Genomic DNA, 22,097 nt, shown 5'->3' on the forward strand with positions numbered 1-22,097 from the left:
AAAAATCCCTCTTTCTTTATCGCTTCATTGGGGGACACAGGTAACCATGGGACATCCCAAAGCAGTCCCAAAGGTGGGAAACAGGAAGATTCAAGGAATAATGGGCTCAGGTCGGTCGGTGCAAAACCGCCACCTGCAGCACCTTCCTTCCCAGGCCTGCATTAAACGAGGCATGGTATGAACCCTGTAAAGACTAACAAAAGAGGGTAAAGATGACCAGGTTGCGGCCTTAAGGTACCGTTACACTAAACGATTTACCAACGATACGACCTGGCTGTGATCGTTGGTAAGTCGTTGTGTGGTCGCTGGGGAGCTGTCACACAGACAGCTCTCTCCAGCGACCAACGATCAGGGGAACAACTTCGGCATCGTTGAAACTGTCTTTAACGACGCCGAAGTATACGGGTAACCAGGGTAAACATCGGGTTACTAAGTGCAGGGCCGCGCTTAGTAACCTGATATTTACCCTGGTTACCATTGTAAAAAAAAAAAAAAAAAAAACACTACATACTCGCATTCCGATGTCTGTCACGTCCCCCAGCGTCAGCTTCCCTGCACTGTGTGAGCGCCGGCCGTAAAGCAGAGCCGTTACGTCACCGCTGTGCTCTGCTTTATAACCGGCCGGCGCTGACTGCAGGGAAGCTGACGGCGAGGGACGTGACACATCGGAATGTGAGTGTAGTTTTTTGGGGGCTTTTTACTTTTACAATGGTAACCAGGGTAAATATCGGGTTACTAAGTGCAGCCCTGCACTTGGTAACCCGATGTTTACCCTGGTTACAGGTGAACACATCGCTAGATCGGCGTCACACACGCCGATCTAGCAATGACAGTGGGTGATCAGCGACCAACGATCTCCCAGCAGGGGCCTGATCGTTGGTCGCTGTCACACAAAGATATCGTTAGCGAGATCGTTGCTACGTCACAAAAAGCGTGACGTTGCAACGATATTGTTATGTGTGAAGGTACCTTTACAGTCTGGAAAGCCAAATCCTGGTAACGAACAGCCTAGGAGGCCCCCACCGCAGGGCGGAGTGAGCCTTCAGCCCCAGAGGAGACTGCACTGTCGGAAGAGTCAGTTTGTCCTGGAAGCGGACTGCCTCACGGCAATAGAGAAACTAGAAGCCAGGAGCCCTTTAAACAACCTTCAGAGGTGATGAGCAGGGAATCAGATTGACGAAAGGGAGCAGTCCTTGAAAGGTAGACTCGGATAGCTGTGACGGAATCCAGCTTGTAGAGGGACTTCTCCAGGGGATGGACTGGAGAGACACAGAAGGAAGGACAATGACTTGTTTAATGAGAAAGGAAAAGACCACCTCGGGAAGAAAGGAAGGGCCAGGCCCGAGAACCACCTTGTCCTGACATAGGATCAGGAGCAGGGAACGGCAGGACAATGCCACTAACTTGGAAACTCTCCTGATGAACATAATTGAACAAAGAGAAATGTCATGTGTTGAATGGGCTAAAACAGGAGCGCGCTGCGGCACGCCCAAGACCAGATTAAAATCCCATGGATTTATCGGAGGACAATAAGGATGAGCCAGGTGGGCGACTCCTTGAAGAAAACCAAGAATGAAAGGAAAATGGACATAGGGACAAGACCCTTGTCCATACTCCACCAAAAAGAAGGCCTTTCAATATTTGTAGTAGATATGCAAGGATGCTGGTTTCCCGGTCCAAATCATGGTCTGAATGACCAGACGTGGGAAAAAAAAAAAAAAGCCACCCCAGGATTATGGCCTCAAAGGCCATGCTGTTAAAGACAGAGACTATGAACTCTGGTGGAAGAGGGAACCTTGAGAGAGAGGATCTGGACAGCCTGGAAGCTTCCAAGAGGCATCTATGAACATATTCACCGAGCCATTCTTGGCCAAACCGAAGATAACTGAAATATAGGGATCCCTTCTTCCTTTATCCTTTTTACCACTCTCGGGCCGAGGGGAGAGACGGAAAAAGAGAGCAGATGGAATTGTGACCACGATATTACTAGAGCATAGCAACAGGTGGCTAGCAGGTCCTGGGATCTGGCTACGAACCAAGGAACCTTATGGTTTATCCAAGACGCCACGAGGACAACGTCTGGAGAGCTCCATTTCAGCATATATGGATGAAGACAGCGGGGCTGAGCCATTGGCTGCCCGAAGCGAGACCCAGATGGCTCAGAAAATCGATTGCCCGGTTTCCTACCCTCGGAATGTGCACGGCTGATTTGGCGGAAACATTAAGCTGTGGCTCTCGCAGAATCCTTGTTGACTCTGACTTTACTTGTTTGATGCGAGTACCGTCTTAACGGTTTATGTAAACCTCGGCCGTGGCATTGTCTCTTGGGCGTTCCAGTGGCCCTGCACTGTGACGAAGAAAAAACGGCTCCGCAAAAGATGAGACTGGCGTTATTGGTGAAATATGCCACTAGAGAGGAAAGAGAAACTTCCTTTATAGGACTGATGCCGACAGTGTCACCAGATGAGGGACTGCCTCACAGAGGAAGAAGCACAGGATTGTCTGTGGAGACAACCAGAGAGCCCGCTGAAGGGGGCGGGCATGGAACTGGGCAAAAGGAACGGTTTCCGAGGCGACAATCTATTTCCCCTAGAACTCCTATGCAGGACATAGGAGAAGAGAAGCTGATCGCTTTAGAGTACAGAAACACCTGGCAGAAGGATGAAAAACCTTCCTTGGAAGGAAGAGACGGGCTTGGGTCATGTTGAACCCATACCTAGACCAAGTACTGAGCAAAGGTGAGGGAGGACTTTTCTCTATTTATAATCTAGCTGAGATGGACCCGGATATGTAGAGTAAACTGAGGACTCTTGTTGCAGTCTCAGAGAGACTGCTCATTGATCAGAAGATCATTTAGGTAGGAAAATATGAAAAAAAAAAATCCCTTGGATAGAAGAATGACCTGACCGCTGCCATGACGTAAATAGTCTGGGAGCAGAGGCTAGGATGAAGGGGAGGGCCGTGAACTGATAAGGACCCTCCTGGATCGCACAATATATTGAGCCTCTGAAGCTAAATACAAACAAGAATGTGAGGAAAATTCTCCCGAGTCCATGAAAGTGATTACCGAACTTAGTTACATCGTCCTGACAAGACAGGACCGAACGTGACCGGTAAACCGCTTGAGGACTAAAAACAGAGGAGCGTGCCGCCTTTCTTCGTGACTAAGAAAGAATAAAATAGAATCCCGAGAACAGTACGTTCCTGGAGACTGGTACGATCACTTCTGTGAATGGAAGGTAAAGACATGGATTGGCTTGAATCCAAAAGATCTAGAGACTTGGAAGGCAAAACCAGTGAGGCCAGAGAATGTGACGTATGGCAACAATGCTGCCGGTAGTCATGACTGAACAACCAGCAGCGTAAAAAGGAGAGTAGACACGAGATATTTGCCGGCATGGGCAATCTGATCAGTCAGATCTGGCCTCCCATCTGGAGGAACGGCCGCTAGAATACCTTGACGAAGTATTCTTGCCCCGACAGACATAGAATTTAACACACAGGTGTAGGCAAACGTGGGACAGAGAGAGGGAAGCGCCAGCTGCCTCCAAGGCAGACTTAACCAAGGATTCAATCTGTAGAATCCTTAAGGGATGCACTGATAGTAGAGACAAGGCTATCTAGGAAGACAGGCAAGAAGCAGGCGGATCCACCTTAGGGATTCTGCCCATTTATCAAGAAGGCCTGGTCTAAAGGGGTAGAGGATGAGAAGCTTCCTCCTGCCTGGGAGGCGCTTTTAAGAGTGTTTCCAGTGTTTAGACATAGTCATGACAAGTTCCCTGTGATCAGGGAAAATTCTGGGAAAAAACATTTTTTACCCATTTGAAAGTAACGGAGTGCTCGTGAGCAGGAGCCTCATCCTCCCGTAGGTTCAGAAATTTGGTATTTTGCCAAGATGAGGTTAATGAGCATATCTTGCATCGTTCAGGTCTGGTCCGTATGGGACTCAGACTGGGAATCCATATCCGACCCAAAAACCACCTCCGAGGAGGGGCATGGGATGAGGAATGGGATGAGGAATGCGTCCAGGAAAAAGAGGGATCAGTCGCTTCTTTTGCTTTGTACGCGATCTGTCCCTGTGAAGGTCATGGTCAGGTGCGTGCGAATCACCGTGAGAGGTGTTAGGAGCACTGGTGGCAGAAGACAAACGTGAAGGACGCTCCAGGACCTGGACCAGGGACTGAGAGTTTGGTCAGATCTGAGACAGACTGTGACCCGGCAACAGCCCACTCTGGAAGGAGGGGAGTGCTCTCATCCTGGGAGTTAGAGGGTTTATCTGAATGCCACTGCTTTTATACGGATCGCACGAGCATCGCGGATTATAGGGACAGGATTGGGCATAAGTAGTAGGCTAGGGCTACAGCTGGGAGAGCGGAGCCCTTGTGAAGAGAGAAAATAACCAGTCTGAGCTGGTCCTACCTGATAACAGAGACGGCTATCAATGTTCAGGCTGCAGTGTCCCCAGAACCAGTAGGTTAATGACGGACACCCTTTTGTGCCCTTCGGAAGGCGATGGTGGCTGCACGATTCTTCATACAGCTTCGAATCTTCACTCAACCTGCAGGAAGAGATACACTATGTCCCCCCAATGGGGGGGGCGGGGGAGTGGGGGGGGTGGGGAGCGTGTATCGGGAGAGAGGGACAGAGAAAAAAAAACTCATTAGGCCAGGAGAAGGGGCCTCAGCGTACCCTAATGAGCAGAGTCCCGTAAGAGGGCGTGGCTAAGCAGAAGGCGACCGCGGCTACACAGTCGGGGGGGGGGGGGGGGAAGGTCCCGACGCCGCTAAATTAACGGGTACATATAATTATGCGAAGCCTCCGCACTGACAATGACAGGAAAGGAAATTGGCATTAAAGAAGGTCCTAGTCCGGTATGAAAATTGGCCACTTCTGACAGTGTCAGGAAGTGGGGGCCCCAAAGTTGGGGACTAAATTAGCAAAGGACATGGAATTATGTGCAGTCTCGGCACCCGCAGTGGTAGGGCCGGTAAACGAAGGTCCTAGTCTGAGTCTGGTGGGAGTAGGGGCCCTTCCCTTGACTGTGCCGCCAGAGGAGTGCACTGGGTAGGGGAAGTGGGGGGGTGGGGGGTTTGGGGGGGAAGGCCCCTTGATAGGGAGAAAAGTGCGCCATAAATACGCGCGCTTAATGCAGAGGGCATTGAAGCATTAGCTGAGGAAAAGATGGCCGTTTAGTGACTTAATAAGCCAAGGCTCCTGATAGGGCTGCACCGAAAGGGAAGGGCATGCCCGAGATGTAAGAGCCCTCCTGAGTGGGGGAGGAAAAGAGCGCTGAAAAAGCGTGCCCGAGGAGGGCGTGGCCGGCAGCAGTGGTGAGCGGTGAAAGTAAAACGGCTGGGATTCTTGCTGTACATCTAGTCAGTGGGAGAGGAGATACTGCTGCGGTGGAGCTGGTATCTGTATGTCCGGTTCCACAGGCAGAGTGGGGAGAGAGGATCGTCCAGGGGCCCAATGAGAGAGGGGTCGCTGGATACGGAATCCTTCGTCCAGAAGACGGCCTCGACCCCAAAGACGAGGGGGAGGGTCACCGCTGGTGACCACCGTCTTCCTCTCATCCCTCTCCGAGGAGAGGGGTGAGGGGGACTGTTTGGCAAGGACCGCCACCATAAAGACCCTGGAGCACCTGGGAGGGTGACAGGGGATAATGTCCTGCCGGCGGTCTGAGAGCTGCGATGCAGACGACACCACACTGCTTGCTCAGCCGCCCTCCTGGGGAGGCAGGGTGGAAGATTGCACCCTGAATCCCTGAATGCTGTGATCTGAAAAAGAAAGCCAAAACGTTAATAAAAACAACAAAACCTGTAAAGGAATCAAGGTTAGCAGCGGATCTGAAGTTCCAGGTCCGCCTCCTACAGACACTAAGCACAAACTGAGGTACTTCCTGCCTGTCGGTGGGTGTATACTGCAGAGGATGAGCTATTTTCCTTTTTTTGCATAGTGTCAGCCTCCTAGCGAAAGCAGCATACACCCATGGTTACCTGTGTCCCCCAATGAAGCGATAAAGAAAAACGCAACGTGTGCACACAGCCTTACAGTGATTAGTCCAGTGCATCTTTAGTTCAGTGATCAATATGAAACATTTTTATTTTCCTTGCATCAGAAATTAAAGAAAGAAATTACCTGCAGAGTCGGCCTCATCTTTTTTTGTTTTCTTGACCTTCACCTTCACCTCTTTTTCATCAGATTCTTCACTGTTTAGAATGAGAATCATTTTTTTTTTTTAATCTTAACTTAAACAAGAAAAAAAAAAAAAAAACACGCTGGAGTTGTGCTTTAACCAGTTAATACAGTTTATTGGGACTAGGATATGTACAGTTAGAGGCATCTTATTGAAGGGCAGCAAAAACATTTATATAGTTTACAATATAGAAGATTCCAAGCACTAATGCACATATAAAAACCACTTGCTTTAGATTTGTTATTTAGGGACATTCTTACTAATAAATGTGCACATTTACCTATCATCCTGTGAGTTTTTGGCAGGCTTCTTCCCCTTCACCTCTCTAGGAGATGACCGAGATTTCTTTGCAGGAGGAGCCGATTCTCTTCCATATTCCTCATCTATTAAATAACACAAAATTTGTTTTCCCAAGTTTGGAAAAGGATTAAAGCATATACAAACAAAACTAGGAGGAAAAAAAAATCACTGCAAAGCACGGTGGCGCAGTGGTTAGCACTGCAGCCTTGCAGCGCTGGGGTCATGGGTTCTAATCCCATCCAGGACAACATCTGCAAAGAGTTTGTATGTTCTCTCCGTGTTTAGTTGGGTTTCCTCCAGGTACTCCGGTTTCCTCACACATTCCAAAGACATACTGATAGGGAATTTAGATTGTGAGCCCCATTGGGGACAGTGATGATAATGTGTGCAAAACAGTAAAGCGCTGCAGAATATGTTAGCGCTATATAAAAATAAAGATTATTATTCTCTCCCTCATGACTGTTGGATGGGTGTTGCATTTGAAGTGTCGGTAGTGTTATAAGAGAAACTGTAGAATTACTGGTTTATCACAGAAATATAATAAATGTTCAGGGCAATTCTCCACCACAGATAAAATGTAACAATACATTTCTAAAGTATAACCACCATAACTCATACCCCCACCCCCTTCTGATGCCAATTGATCAGTTTATCAGGTCAGTACTTTACTTTTTTTAATCCTCAAAATGGTCACCACAACAGCCTAGTGAACTGTTGCAAGTCGGAATCACACCACCTCCTGCCGCTGAATGAGAATAACATTGTAAAAAATCATGACTGGTCAATCCCACTCCAGTATAAAGGGCAGGGGAAATATTGTTCAAAATTCTCAGATATTGCAGCAGCCAGTTTGAAGATTAAGAAAATGGAAAACAGACCTGACAGAAGATATTAAAATATTGTGTGTATTTTATACAAAAATTAGTCTGCGCAGTTAGGGTATGTGCACACGATGCAGATTTAGTGCAGAACTGCAGCAGATTTTTCTGCAGCAGAAACGCTGCAGAACTGCACTGTGATTTACAGTACAATGTAAATCAATGTGAAAAAAAAAAAGCTGTGCACATGGTGCAGAAAAATCTGCGCAGAAACGCTGCAGATTTCAAAGAAGTGCATGTCACTTTTGTGCAGTTCTGCAGCGTTTCTGCCCCCCTCCCATAATAGAAAAAAAAACATGCATAAAAAACGGCATAAAAAGGCACCTGCGGATTCTGCCAGGAGATGCAGATTTAGTGCAGATTTTATGCAGAACATTCTGCGCCAAATCTGCATCATGTGCACACAGCCTTAACTCTTCTCTTTGCTTTATTTAGAAACAGGAAGTCTCTTTTCCATGCATAAATTATTCCTCTAACTCCTGCCTAGATTTTCCAGTCCTCGGTTATAGGATGTTTTGCCCCCAGCAGATCAACCCCGGGTACATCCTGTTCGTGACGCCAAGTTGAGCCGCCCGCCAGGGCAGTGAGGTACTCTGTACAGGGTCGTCACGGTGGCTGCGACCCGGTCCGTGGCCCTGGACACTCAAAAGGGAGAATTCTTTTAAGGGTTTGGTGAATAAAGTTTGTGTTCGTGATGCCACTTGTGGTATTCGGTCAGTAGGGATCAACGCTGCTTAAATGGGTCCTCTGGGGTGATGGTATGGCAGCTGGATGGTATAACTTCCCACAGGTGAAGTAAATGTACCCGGGGGTGAACTGCTAGGGGCAAATCATCAAAATCCCCCAGTCCTCCCCCTGCCAGGTACTTTTGCAATAACTTATGACTCGCATAAGTTCCTGTATGAACAGGGCTCAGAGAGAAAATATCCACGTTGAACATGCGAGATGGAACAGCTACAATGCAGGTGGCCCATGTGTTTTTGGTTTTATAATTGTTCTCTTGTTTCTTCAAGACTGGGGAGTTCACCACTCCTTTGTGGGTCATTTGCATTATAGCTGTTCCATCTCGCATGTTCAACGTGGATATTTTCTCTCTGAGCTCTGTTCATACAGGTACTGTACAGATGATCAGGTTTTTAAATACATCAGATAGGGATTATATGCACTAGACAGGACTGCTCTATTATGGGTATACCTTGGCGATTGGTGGAGCAGCTTAACATACTTTTTTGCAAAAAAAAAAAACCATATTAACTAAATACCCTGTATTTTTTCATTTTTTTGACTAGCACTTGCTTATTTAGGCTAATAGCGTCCTGTCCCTGCGGGTTCTCCCGCAGCGGATTTGATAAATCTGCAGGGCAAACCCGCTGCGGTTATCTCTGCAGATTTATCGCGGTTTGTCCTGCGGGTTCCGCTGCGGGATTTACTCCTACTATTGATGCCGCATATGCAGCATCAATAGTAATGTTAAAAATAATAAAATAATGATATACTCACCCTCTGGCGTCCCGATCTCCTCGGCGCTGCAGGTGGCGGTCCGGTTCCAAAGATGCTGTGCGAGAAGGACCTTTGTGACGTCACGGTCATGTGACCGCGACGTCACCGCAGGTCCTGGTCGCATAGCAAACCTGAGACCGGATGGCGGCGTGCAGCGCTGAGACTTCAGAGGTGAGTACCGTATATCATGATTTTTTATTTTAATTCTTTTTTTTTTTTACTCAAATATGGTTCCCGGGGCCTGGAGGAGAGTCTCCTCTCCTCCACCCCGGGTACCACCCGCACATTAGCCACTTACTTCCCGCATCCGTAAGCGGATCAATGCATTTCTATGGGTGCAGAATCCCTGCGATTCTCCACAAAGAAGTGACATGCTGCGGGTTGTAAACCGCTGCGGGTTGTAAACCGCTGCGTTCCCGCGCGGTTTTTCCAGCAGCATGTGCACAGCAGTTTGCTGTTTCCATAGGGTTTACAGGTTACTGTAAACGCTATGGAAACTGCTGCGGACCCACAGCTGCAAAATCGCCGCAGTTCCGCATGTGTGAACATAGCCTGACTTTTTTACAACAGTATTTTTTTACCTCTGTGCGCTTTTGTGTTTTCAAGTTCTTTGGTGGTGTGAACAGGTTCCTACAGACTTGTTCGCTATGCAGGTGGCCCATGTGTTTTTGGTTTTAATGTGAGTAATGAATAGCTGCTATAACCATTTCCTGACGGGAGGTACCGTATATACTCGAGTATAAGCCGACCCGAGTATAAGCCGACCCCCCTAATTTTGCCACAAAAAACTGGGAAAACTTATTGACTCGAGTATAAGCCTAGGGTGGAAATGCAGCAGCTACCGGTGAATTTCAAAAATAAAAATAGATCATTATTTCCCCATAGCTGTGCCATACAGTGCTCTGCACCGTTCATATTTCCCCATAGCTGTGCCCCATATACAGTGCTCTGCACCGTTCATTGTGCCCCATAGCTGTGCCATATACGGTGCTCTGCACCGTTCATTGTGCCCCATAGCTGTGCCCCATATACGGTGCTCTGCACCGTTCACTGTGCCCCATAGATGTGCCATATACGGTGCTCTGCACCGTTCATTGTGCCCCATAGCTGTGCCCCATATACGGTGCTCTGCACCGTTCACTGTGCCCCATAGATGTGCCATATACGGTGCTCTGCACCGTTCACTGTGCCCCATAGAGTGCTCTGCACCGTTCACTGTGCCCCATAGATGTGCCATATACGGTGCTCTGCACCGTTCACTGTGCCCCATAGATGTGCCATATACGGTGCTCTGCACCGTTCACTGTGCCCCATAGATGTGCCATATATGGTGCTCTGCACAGTTCACTGTGCCCCATAGATGCTCCACATACGGTGCTCTGCACCGTTCACGGTGCCCCATAGATGCTCCACATAAATCTCTGCCACCGCTGCTGCTGCAATAAAAAAAAAAAACACATACTCACCTCCCTTGATTGCAGCTCCCGGCGTCTCGTTCCGGCGCCTCCATCTTCCCGGCGTCTCTGCTCTGACTGATCAGGCAGAGGGCGCCGCGCACACTATATGCGTCATCGCGCCCCCTGCCTGAACAGTCAGAGCGCAGATGCCGGGAAGATGGAGGCGCCGGCCGGGAAGATGGAGCGACGCTCGGCGGCTGGAACGAGGACAGGTGAATATGCTATACTTACCTAGTCCTGGCGATCCTCGCGCTGTCCCTCTGCCTGGTCTTCGGTGCCGCAGCTTCTTTCTCTATCAGCGGTCTCCGGCACCGCTGATTAGAGGAATGAATAGGCGGCTCCACCCCTATGGGAGGTGGAGCCGCTTATTCATTTCTGTAATGAGAGGTCCCACGTGACCGCTGAAGAGGGGAAGAACTGCAGCACAGAAGACCGTGGGACGGCAGGGACAGCGCGAGGATCGCTGGGACTAGGTAAGTATACCTCAGCGCCCTCACCCGCCGACCCTGCCACCCACCTTGACTCAAGTATAAGCTGAGAGGGGCACTTTCAGCCCAAAATTTTGGGCTGAAAATCTCGGCTTATACTCGAGTATATACGGTATTTTCATTTTTTGCTCCCCTTCTTCCCAGAGGTATAACATTTTTATTTTCTGGTCAATATGGCCATGTGAGGGCTTGTTTGTTGCAGGACGAGTTGTACTTTTGAACAACACCATTGGTTTTAACATATGTACTAGGAAACAATTCCAAGTATGGTGAAATTGCAAAAAAAAAAAGAAAAAAAAATCTTTTTTTACCATGTTCACTAAATTCTAAAATAGTCATTATGATTCTCCAGGTCATTACGAGATCATAGACACCAAACATGTCTAGGTTCTTTTTTTATCCAAGCGGTAAAAAAAAAAAAAAAAAAAAAAAAAAAAAAAAAAAGATTGCTCCACGTTCTGATACTCGTAGTGTCTTCATTTTTTGCGATCTGGGGATTGCTACCATCCACCTCTCGCGTCTCCCCTTTTTCCTTAGTGTAAGCTTTGGAGCAGGGCCCTCATTCCTATTGGTATCTGTTTTGATCTGTGCTTATCGTTATGCTGTAAAGTCTATTATATGTACAAGTCCCCTCTATAATGTAAAGTGCTGCGGAATATGTTGGCGCTATATAAATAAAAAAAATTATTAATTACCTGGGGCTGTGTGAGTACTTATTTTTGGGGCGCAGAGCTGAGGTTTTTAACGATACCATTTTGGTGCAGATACGATCTTTTGATCACCTGTTATTGCATTTTATGGCAATGTCGTTGCGGCCAAAAAAACTAAATCTAGTGTTGACTTTCTCGCTATGCCATTTAGCAATCAGGTTTATCGTTTTATTCTGGGGCAAAAATGTGGGGGGTGATTTGAACCTTTATATTTGTTTAACCCCTTCATGACCCAGCCTATTTTGACCTTAAAGACCTTGCCGTTTTTTGCAATTCTGACCAGTGTCCCTTTATGAGGTAATAACTCAGGAACGCTTCAACGGATCCTAGCGGTTCTGAGATTGTTTTTTCGTGACATATTGGGCTTCATGTTAGTGGTAAATTTAGGTCAATAAATTCTGCGTTTATTTGTGATAAAAACGGAAATTTGGCGAAAATTTTGAAAATTTCGCAATTTTCACATTTTGAATTTTTATTCTGTTAAACCAGAGAGATATGTGACACAAAATAGTTAATAAATAACATTTCCCACATGTTTACTTTACATCAGCACAATTTTGGAAACAAAATTTTTTTTTGTTAGGAAGTTATAAGGGTTAAAATTTGACCAGCGATTTGTCATTTTTACAACGAAATTTACAAAACCATTTTTTTTATGGACCACCTCACATTTGAAGTCAGTTTGAGGGGTCTATATGGCTGAAAATACCCAAAAGTGACACCATTCTAAAAACTGCACCCCTCAAGGTACTCAAAACCACATTCAAGAAGTTTATTAACCCTTCAGGTGCTTCACAGCAGCAGAAGCAACAAGGAAGGAAAAAATGAACATTTAACTTTTTAGTCACAAAAATTATCTTTTAGCAACAATTTTTTTATTTTCCCAATGGTAAAAGGAGAAACTGAACCACGAAAGTTGTTGTCCAATTTGTCCTGAGTACACTGATACCTCATATGTGGGGGTAAACCACTGTTTGGGCGCACGGCAGGGCTTGGAAGGGAAGGAGCGCCATTTGACTTTTTGAATCAAAAATTGGCTCCACTCTTTAGCGGACACCATGTCACGTTTGGAGAGCACCCGTGTGCCTAAACATTGGCGCTCCCCCACAAGTGACCCCATTTTGGAAACTAGACGCCCCAAGGAACTTATCTAGATGCATATTGAGCACTTTAAACCCCCAGGTGCTTCACAGAAGTTTATAACGCAGAGCCATGAAAATAAAAAATAATTTTTCTTTCCTCAAAAATGATTTTTTAGCCTGGAATTTCCTATTTTGCCAAGGATAATAGGAGAAATTGGACCCCAAATATTGTTGTCCAGTTTGTCCTGAGTACGCTGATACCCCATATGTGGGGGTAAACCACTGTTTGGGCGCACGGCAGGGCTCGGAAGGGATGGCATGCCATTTGGCTTTTTAAATGGAAAATTAGCTCCAATCATTAGCGGACACCATGTCACGTTTGGAGAGCCCCTGTGTGCCTAAACATTGGAGATCCCCCAGAAATGACCCAATTTTAGAAACTAGACCCCCAAAGGAACTAATCTAGATGTGTGGTGAGGACTTTGAACCCCCAAGTGCTTCACAGAAGTTTATAACGCAGAGCCATGAAAAAAAAAAAAAAAAAAATATTTTCTCAAAAATTATCTTTTAGCCTGCAATTTTTTATTTTCCCAAGGGTAACAGGAGAAATTTGACCCCAAAAGTTGTTGTCCAGTTTCTCCTGAGTACGCTGATACCCCATATGTGGGGGTAAATCACTGTTTGGGCACATGCCGGGGCTCGGAAGTGAAGTAGTGACGTTTTGAAATGCAGACTTTGATGGAATGCTCTGTGGGCGTCACGTTGCGTTTGCAGAGCCCCTGATGTGGCTTAACAGTAGAAACCCCCCACAAGTGACCCCATTTTGGAAACTAGACCCCCAAAGGAACTTATCTAGATGTGTGGTGAGCACTTTGAACCCCCAAGTGCTTCACAGACGTTTACAACGCAGAGCCGTGAAAATAAAAAATCATTTTTCTTTCCTCAAAAATGATGTTTTAGCAAGCATTTTTTTAGATTCACAAGGGTAACAGGAGAAATTGGACCCCAGTAATTGTTGCGCAGTTTATCCTGAGTACACTGATACCCCATATGTGGGGGTAAACCACTGTTTGGGCACACTTCAGGGCTCGGAAGTGAGGGAGCACCATTTGACTTTTTGAATACGAGATTGGCTGGAATCAATGGTGGCGCCATGTTGCGTTTGGAGACCCCTGATGTGCCTAAACAGTGGTAACCCCTCAATTCTACCTCCAACACTAACCCCCCCACACCCCTAACCCTAATCCCAACTGTAGCCATAACCCTAATCACAACCCTAAGGCTATGTGCCCACGTTGCGGATTCGTGTGAGATATTTCCGCACCATTTTTGAAAAATCCGCGGGTAAAAGGCACTGCGTTTTACCTGCGGATTTTCCGCAGATTTCCAGTGTTTTTTGTGTGGATTTCACCTGCGGATTCCTATTGAGGAACAGGTGTAAAAAGCCGCGGAATCCGCACAAAGAATTGACATGCTGCGGAAAATACAACGCAGCGTTTCCGCGCGGTATTTTCTGCACCATGGGCACAGCGGATTTAGTTTTTCATATGTTTACATGGTACTGTAAACCTGATGGAATACTGCTGCGAATCCGCAGCCAAATCCGCACCGTGTGAACATAGCCTAATTCTAAAGGTATGCGCACACGCTGCGGAAAACGCTGCAGATCCGCAGCAGTTTCCCATGAGTTTACAGTTCAATGTAAACCTACGGGAAACAAAAATCGCTGTACACATGCACTTTGTGCGGATTCCGCAGCGGTTTTACAACTGCTCAAATAGAAAATCGTAATTGTAAAACCGCAGTGAAATGCGCAGAAAAAAACGCGGTAAATCCGCCATAAATCCGCAGCGGTTTAGCACTGCGGATTTATCAAATCCGCAGCGGAAAAATCCGCAGAGGACCAGAATACGTGTGCACATACCGAAACCCTAGCCCTAACCCTACCCCTATTCTAACATTAGTGGGAAAAAAATTTTTCTTTATTTTTTTATTGTCCCTACCTATGGGGGTGACAAAGGGGGGGGGGGGGGTCATGTATTTTTTTCATTTTGATCACTGAGATATAATCTCAGTGATCAAAATGCACTTTGGAACGAATCTGCCGGCCGGCAGATTCGGCGGGCGCACTGCGCATGCGCCCGCCATTTTGGAAGATGGCGGCGCCCAGGGAGAAGACGGACGGGACCCCGGCTGGATCGGTAAGTATGATGGGGTGGGGGAAATCTGAGCGCGGCAGGCGTGGAACGGAGCACGGGGGGGGGGGGGGGGGGGTGATTGGAGCACGGGGGGAGCGGAGCACTGGATGGAGGGGAGCCGGAGCAGTGTACCGGCCAGATCGGGGGGCTGGGGGGGGCGATCGGTGGGGTGGGGGCACACTAGTATTTCCAGCCATGGCCGATGATATTGCAGCATCGGCCATGGCTGGATTGTAATATTTCACCCGTTATAATGGGTGAAATATTACAAATCGCTCTGATTGGCTGTTGAAAGTGAAACTGCCAATCAGAGCGATCGTAGCCACGAGGGGGTGAAGCCACCCCCCCTGGGCTAAACTACCACTCCCCCTGTCCCTGCAGATCGGGTGAAATGGGAGTTAACCCTTTCACCCGATCTGCAGGGACGCGATCTTTCTGTGACACAGCATATGCGTCACAGGTCGGATTGGCACCGACTTTCATGACGCATACGCTGTGTCACAGGTCGGGAAGGGGTTAAAAAATTTTTATTTTTTTATTTTATTTTTTTGGCATGCTTCAATAATCTCCATGGGAGACTAGAAGCTGCCATAACCCGATCGGCTCTGCTACATACAGGCAATCTTGCCTTGCACAGGCGTGTCCTATGGAGGACAGAGAATGAACTTCAATCCAATATTGCAGCCAGCGGGTAAGGGAAGGGTGAATCAAACACCCAAAAACCCCGCCTCCATGGCTGAAGATTGTTCCCTCCAAATTCAGGTGACAGTGTCCCTTTAAACCTGAGACTACACTTCATTTGCATCTGTTTCATTTTTAAGTGGCATAAAGAGCCCAAAATCAAAGATTTGGTTACTGTCCAAATATTTCTGGGCCTACAGGTTCTGGACATACTTTATATGGGGAGAACCTGGTGACAGGTTTCATTTAATGAGGTTAATCAGATGCTACATTTTCTATACCTTTCTATTGATTTTTTTTTAAACTCCAAAATTTATACAGGTGCTTCTCACAAAATTAGAATATCAAATAGTTATTCAGTTCAATACAAAGAGTGAAACTCATTACAAATAGAGTGATTATTTCAAGTGTTTATTTCTGTTAATGTTGAGGATTATGGCTTAAAGCCAATGAAAACCCAAAAGTCCATCTGATGTTCCAGATTTGTGGTATAGCGGTGAATCTTAATGCACAGCAGGCGTTACTCGCTATTGATTTGGACTCGTTTCCTTATGAGTGCCGTACAGTGATTGTACATATTATTGTAGCAACAAGAATCAAAATTGCTAGTTACTGGAAAAACTCCAAATGCCCCTCACTGCCCGAGGTCGTATCACTGATCAACGAAAATTGCCTATCAGAAAAAAAATAATCGCTACATCTAATAATATAGCTCAATTTCATAAAAAAATGGAACAATTGGTTATCTTTCCGTTTAAATACCGTTCTTAAATAACTTTGCAGATTCGCATATAGAGAATGTGATTGGATAGTTATTGTAATGTCACCATATCCCCTATCCTCTTCCCTTCCCTAATCCCCATAACGTTGTGTTAATTATTAAGAATTTAATGTCAATAAGATGTAATGCTCGACACAATTTGTAAATAAATAAAAATTTATGTTTCAAAAAAAAGAAAACCCAAAAGTCTTTACCTCAGTAAATTAAAATACTTTATTAACACCAGCTTGAAAAAAAAAAAAAATGTTAACATCTGAAATGTATGTTCAGTAAATGCACTCAGTACTTGGTCGGGGCTCCTTTTGGATCAATTACTGCATCAATGCGGCGTGGCATGGAGGCAATCAGCCTGTGGCACTGCTGAGGTGTTTTGGAAACCCAGGTCGCTAACAATCGCCATAATCATCAACACTTGAAATACATCACTATTTGTAATGACGCTATACAATACGAGTTTCACTTTTTGTATTGAAGAACTGAAATAAATTAACTTTTTGATGATCTTCTAATTTTGTGAGATGCACCTGTATATCCCTGATGTCTGCTCCCTGCCTCTTGTACTATACTTACCAGCCTCAGTCTTCTGTTCTTTCTGGTTATGTTCCTCCATCTTGTAGCTGCAACTACCAACTGACCAGTCAAAGCTCTCAATGTAATCCTATGAGATCTTTGTTCTGGTTTTCATACTTACATTGATCAACCCCATCAAACATGCATTCAAATTATAAAATGGACTTTCCCCATGAACAAAGCTAATTTAAATCAATAGATCTTTGAATAATAAGTTCCACAATTGAATGTGTAATAAAACAAAAAGGGCCGTAATGATCAGTCCATGGTCAAACTGGCCCAGGTCACACGGACAGATCATTACATCCGATGTCAGAAAGAGGTTAAAGAAGGACGACGAGCATCATCATAAGATTAACAAACTGCCGTCTCAGTAATATAAAAATCTGTATTCTCTGAAGACAGATTTTACCTGGGAACGGAGATTTCTGCCCAGGAGGAAAAGTAGATTTCTCAGATAAGATATATCTACACACACACACACACACTGAGAAACGCACTAATTAATACAAAAAATTTAGCTATGTAACATGCTAAAAATCACACTGAAAATGAGGCCAGTTTACATACCATCAGAATCCTGAAACTGCGAATAATCAACCACTTTTCTGTTCCTGAAAAATAGAAGCATTTCCCATCAAAACATTAAGTGGAAGTGTCATTACTACATTAATTTGCTAGCGTCTATGTAAGAAAGAAAAAAATAAATTGTGGCTGGAGATTTTACTTTGGCTCTTAGTGATCCCAGCAGAATCCCTAGTGGAGGTTTGTATAAACACAACCTATCCAGTTTGGCTTTAAATCCTAGTGGGGCCATAGAAAGGCTTTCCAAGATAAAGATAGATTAGATGTCAACACTACAATATGCAACATAACACGCAAACATTTAAAGGGACACAGTCACCTGAATTTGGAGGGAACAATCTTCAGCCATGGAGGCGGGGTTTTTGATTCACCCTTTCCTTACCCGCTGGCTGCAATATTGGATTGAAGTTCATTCTCTGTCCTCCATAGTACACGCCTGCACAAGGCAAGATTACCTTGTGCAGGCATGTACTACGGAGGACAGAGAATGAACTTCAATCCAATATTGCAGCCAGCATGCAGCTAGCGGGTAAGGATAGGGTGAATCAAAAACCCCGCCTCCAAGGCTGAAGATTGTTCCCTCCAAATTCAGGTGACAGTGTCCCTTTAAGGTACCGTCACAGTTAGCGACTCTGCAGCGATTTAGACAACGATCCTGATCGCTGCAGCGTTGCTGTTTGGTCACTGGAGAACTGTCACAGACAGCTCAAGTCCCCGGGTAACCATCGGGTTACTAAGCTCAGGGCCGCGCTTAGTAACCCGATGTTTACCCTGGTTACCATTGTAAATGTAAAAAAAACACTACATACTTACATTCCGGTGTCTGGTCACGTCCCTCGCCTTCAGCTTCCCGCACTGACTGAGCGCCGGCCGCCGTAAAGCAGAGCACAGCGGTGTCGTCACCGCTGTGCTTTACGGCCGGCGCTCAGTCAGTGCGGGAAGCTGAAGGCGAGGGACGTGACCAGACACCGGAATGTAAGTTTGTAGTGTGTTTTTTTTTACATTTACAATGGTAACCAGGGTAAACATCGGGTTACTAAGCGCGGCCCTGCGCTTAGTAACCTGATGTTTACCCTGGTTACCAGTGAAGACATCGCTGAATCAGCGTCACACACGCCGATTCAGCGGTGTCACCAGGTGATCCAGCGACGAAATAAAGTTCTGGACTTTCCCCAGCGACCAACAATCTCCCAGCAGGGGCCTGATCGTTGGTCGCCGTCACACATAACGATTTTGTTAACAATATCGTTGCTACGTCACAAAAAGCAACTATATCGTTAACGATATCGTTATGTGTGACGGTACCTTTATAGCCCATGTAGATTTTCAAATGCAGGAGTCAACTGCGCAATTCAATAGGTCTTCTACAATTTAAAGTGTACCTACTAGTGATGTGAGAACATGCTCTGATAAGGTTTTATCAGCGCATGCTTGTGTGCTAACCGAGTGTCTTCGGCGTGCTTGAAAAATTCTGTTCAAGTCCCCACAGCTGTTAGGCTAGGGTCACATTGCATTAGGGCAGTCCGTTTAGCGCTACGGGCTGCGCTAACGCAATACCTCAAAAGGGATCGTGTTAGCCGAGCCCGCAGATCCCCGATCTGCGCTAGCGAGGAACGGACCGCGAACGCTGCATGCAGCGTTCGGTTCGCCACTCAAATGACGGCACATCGCTAGAGTACGCCCAATGTGGGCATGTGATAGCGATGCGTTCGCCATTACAATCAATGGCGGCGTTAACGGACTACGTTACACCGCATTATAACGTAGTCCGTTAAACGGAGTCACATAACGCAATGTGACCCTAGCCTTAGACAGCCGTAGCACATGCGGGGATTGCCTAACAGCAGCAAGACATGCAGCCACATGGACTAGAACATTTTTCAAGCACGCCCAAGGCACTCTTAGCACACAAGCATGATTGGATAATACCTTATCCAAGAATGTTCGCTCATCACTTACCTACACTTTCACAAAAAAAAAAAATTAAAATTATAGTGCAGAATTCTGCATTTATATTTCTTTTTCTATATCACTCTTTGGGATCTCCTAACCCGAGTGTGACAGCCGCATAGAAATACATGCCATCTTGCTTGGCTCAGGAGAGCCAACGGCTAGTCCGAGCAATACGTCACGAACATTGTCTTGAGTTAGGCCTCTTTCACACTTCCGTCTTTCATTTTCCATCATAATGCGTCGTTTTGTGAGAAAAACGGATCCTGCGAATTTGCCTGCAGGATGTGTGGTTCTCATAGAAAAAATTATTATTATGTATTAGCAACGGATCGCGACACATGGCCACACGTTTCATCCGTCGTGCACTGGATCCGTCGTGCACTGGATCCGTCGGACTTTGTCAACACGTCATCTGGAAAAGAACGTACAATGAAACGCTTTTTGTCTGTCAGAAAAACGTGCCACGACGGATCCTGCGGCATACGTTGTTGGCTAGAATGGAAGTCTATGGACGCAGGATCCGTCGTGGTACGTCACATGATGGAATCCGTGTAGCAGAAAGTCCGCAAAAATTACCAATAGAGCGATTTAGAAGATTCCTATACTGAGGAGTCCAACACTTAAGATCTTGAGTGAAACAGGAAAAAAAAAAAAACAAACCCATGCATATCTCACATTTCACAGACCTTTTCTGAAATTTGGCTATTACTAAGGGTAAGGTATCAGCAAAAAAATTTACATGCGAAAGTAGTATTGTTGTGGAGGCACTTTTACCATAAAATATGGTGCGGTGGTCATGCATTTGTAGAGCATATTTTAAGTGCATGGACTTCCCTAACAAGTTATCTTGACAGTCTCCTAGAAAACAATATTTCACAGTGGACATCATCTTAAAGGGGGTTTTGAGTATACATTTTGTGACAAATGTAAATGCAGTTTGTCTTGTGCTAAATGTACATTTTAGTGGACATTCTGTTCCTGGTACTCTTCCATTTAGTCCTTAAAGGAACTCCCATCAATAGAATAAACCCTTCTAAGCAGGGTGGATAAAAATCAATGTTTTTATTAAAAAAAAAAAAAAAAAAAAAAAAAAAAAATCGGATTTTTTCATTTAAATCGGATTTCTTTCAATAAACTGCTTTTTGAGGAAAATATTTTACAATCCAAAGGTTCTTCCATCATGAGATAAAGCCGAGTTGTTTAACTCAGTAGAATAAAGGCTGTATGTGTGTAACATTCACAATGCCATGCTCTTCCAGAGGTTTCTGTAGGATTAGTGGGCAGTTTCTCCTATATTATCACAGACGCTCGCTTTACTAAGGCTGGTTTCACATTTGCGTTTTTTTGGGTGCGTTTTTGCGGTAAAAAACGCATGGTGAAAAACGCATGTAGTGTGCAAACTCTGCGTTTTTTTGACGCATGCGTTTTTGCATGTGGTGAAAAAAATGCGCCGTTTTGATGCGTTTACATGCGTTTTTTCATGCGTTTGCGTTTTTTAAACGCATGCTGAGAAATGTGTGACAGCTGCCAATCATCAAAATAATGTAAAAAACCCACTATAAACAGAAATGGTTAGGGATCATAACCCTAACCCTACCTCTAACCCTAAGGGATCCTAACCCTACCCCTAAAGGGGTTAGGGTTAGGATCCCTTAGGGGTAGGGGTAGGATCCCTTTATCACCTTTATGTTGGGGGGTGGCATATCAGTGTGTTTTCTGGTTTTATAATATAAAAAAAACGCATGCACAAAAAAAAAACGCATGCGTCCCCATTGACTCCAATGTATTTTTTGACCCAAAAAAAAGCATGAAAACGCATGCGTTTTTTTGGTCCAAAAAACGCCTCTCAAAAATACTACAAGTTGCATTTCTGAAAATGAACGCATGCAGAAAAAAAACGCATGCGTTTCAAAACACAACCAAACGCGTACAAACAAAAACGCATGCGTTTTCAATGTTAAATATAGGAAAAAAAACGCTGCAGACAAAAACGCAAGTGTGAAACCACCCTTAAGGTACCTTCACACATAACGATATCGTTAACGATATCGTTGCTTTTTGTGACGTAGCAACGATATCGTTAATGAAATCGTTATGTGTGACAGCGACCAACGATCAGGCCCCTGCTGGGAGATCGTTGGTCGCTGAATAAAGTCCAGAACTTTATTTCGTCGCTGGACTCCTGCTGACATCGCTGGATCGGCGTGTGTGACACCGATCCAGCGATGTCTTCACTGGTAACCAGGGTAAACATCGGGTAACTAAGCGCAGGGCCGCGCTTAGTAACCCGATGTTTACCATCCTAAAAGTAAAAAAAAAAAACAAACACTACATACTTACCTACAGCCGTCTGTCCTCCAGCACTGGCTGTGAGCGTCGGTCAGCCGAAAGCAGAGCGGTGACGTCACTGCTCTGCTTTCCGGCCGCTGTGCTCACACAGCCAGTACAGGAGGAGTGCAGAGCACAGCACTGCAGGACAGACGGCTGTAGGTAAGTATGTACTGTTTGTTTTTTTTTTTACTTTTAGGATGGTAACCAGGGTAAACATCGGGTTACTAAGCGCAGCCCTGCGCTTAGTTACCCGATGTTTACCCTGGTTACCGGCATCGTTGGTCGCTGGAGAGCGGTCTGTGTGACAGCTCTCCAGCGACGCTGCAGCGATCCGGATCGTTGTCGGTATCGCTGCAGCGTCGCTTAATGTGAAGGGGCCTTTACGCA

General features: G+C 45.7%; 1 protein-coding gene across 10 annotated transcripts in view; it reads right to left on the reverse strand.

The window, feature by feature from the left end:
* Positions 1 to 22,097, reverse strand: part of NUCKS1 (nuclear casein kinase and cyclin dependent kinase substrate 1) — an 88,478-nt gene that overhangs the window by 60,616 nt on the left and 5,765 nt on the right. For all 10 annotated transcript variants that reach the window (XM_069756242.1, XM_069756240.1, XM_069756235.1 and 7 more), the window contains exons 2-4: positions 17,412 to 17,455; positions 6,477 to 6,579; positions 6,139 to 6,209 (exon numbers count right to left, since the gene is read on the reverse strand). In XM_069756242.1, coding sequence (XP_069612343.1) covers positions 6,139 to 6,209; positions 6,477 to 6,579; positions 17,412 to 17,455 — 218 coding nt within the window. The remainder of the gene's footprint in view (positions 1 to 6,138; positions 6,210 to 6,476; positions 6,580 to 17,411; positions 17,456 to 22,097) is intronic.

The sequence above is a fragment of the Ranitomeya imitator genome, chromosome 3 (genome assembly GCF_032444005.1).
Source record: "Ranitomeya imitator isolate aRanImi1 chromosome 3, aRanImi1.pri, whole genome shotgun sequence".
Lineage (NCBI taxonomy): Eukaryota > Metazoa > Chordata > Amphibia > Anura > Dendrobatidae > Ranitomeya > Ranitomeya imitator.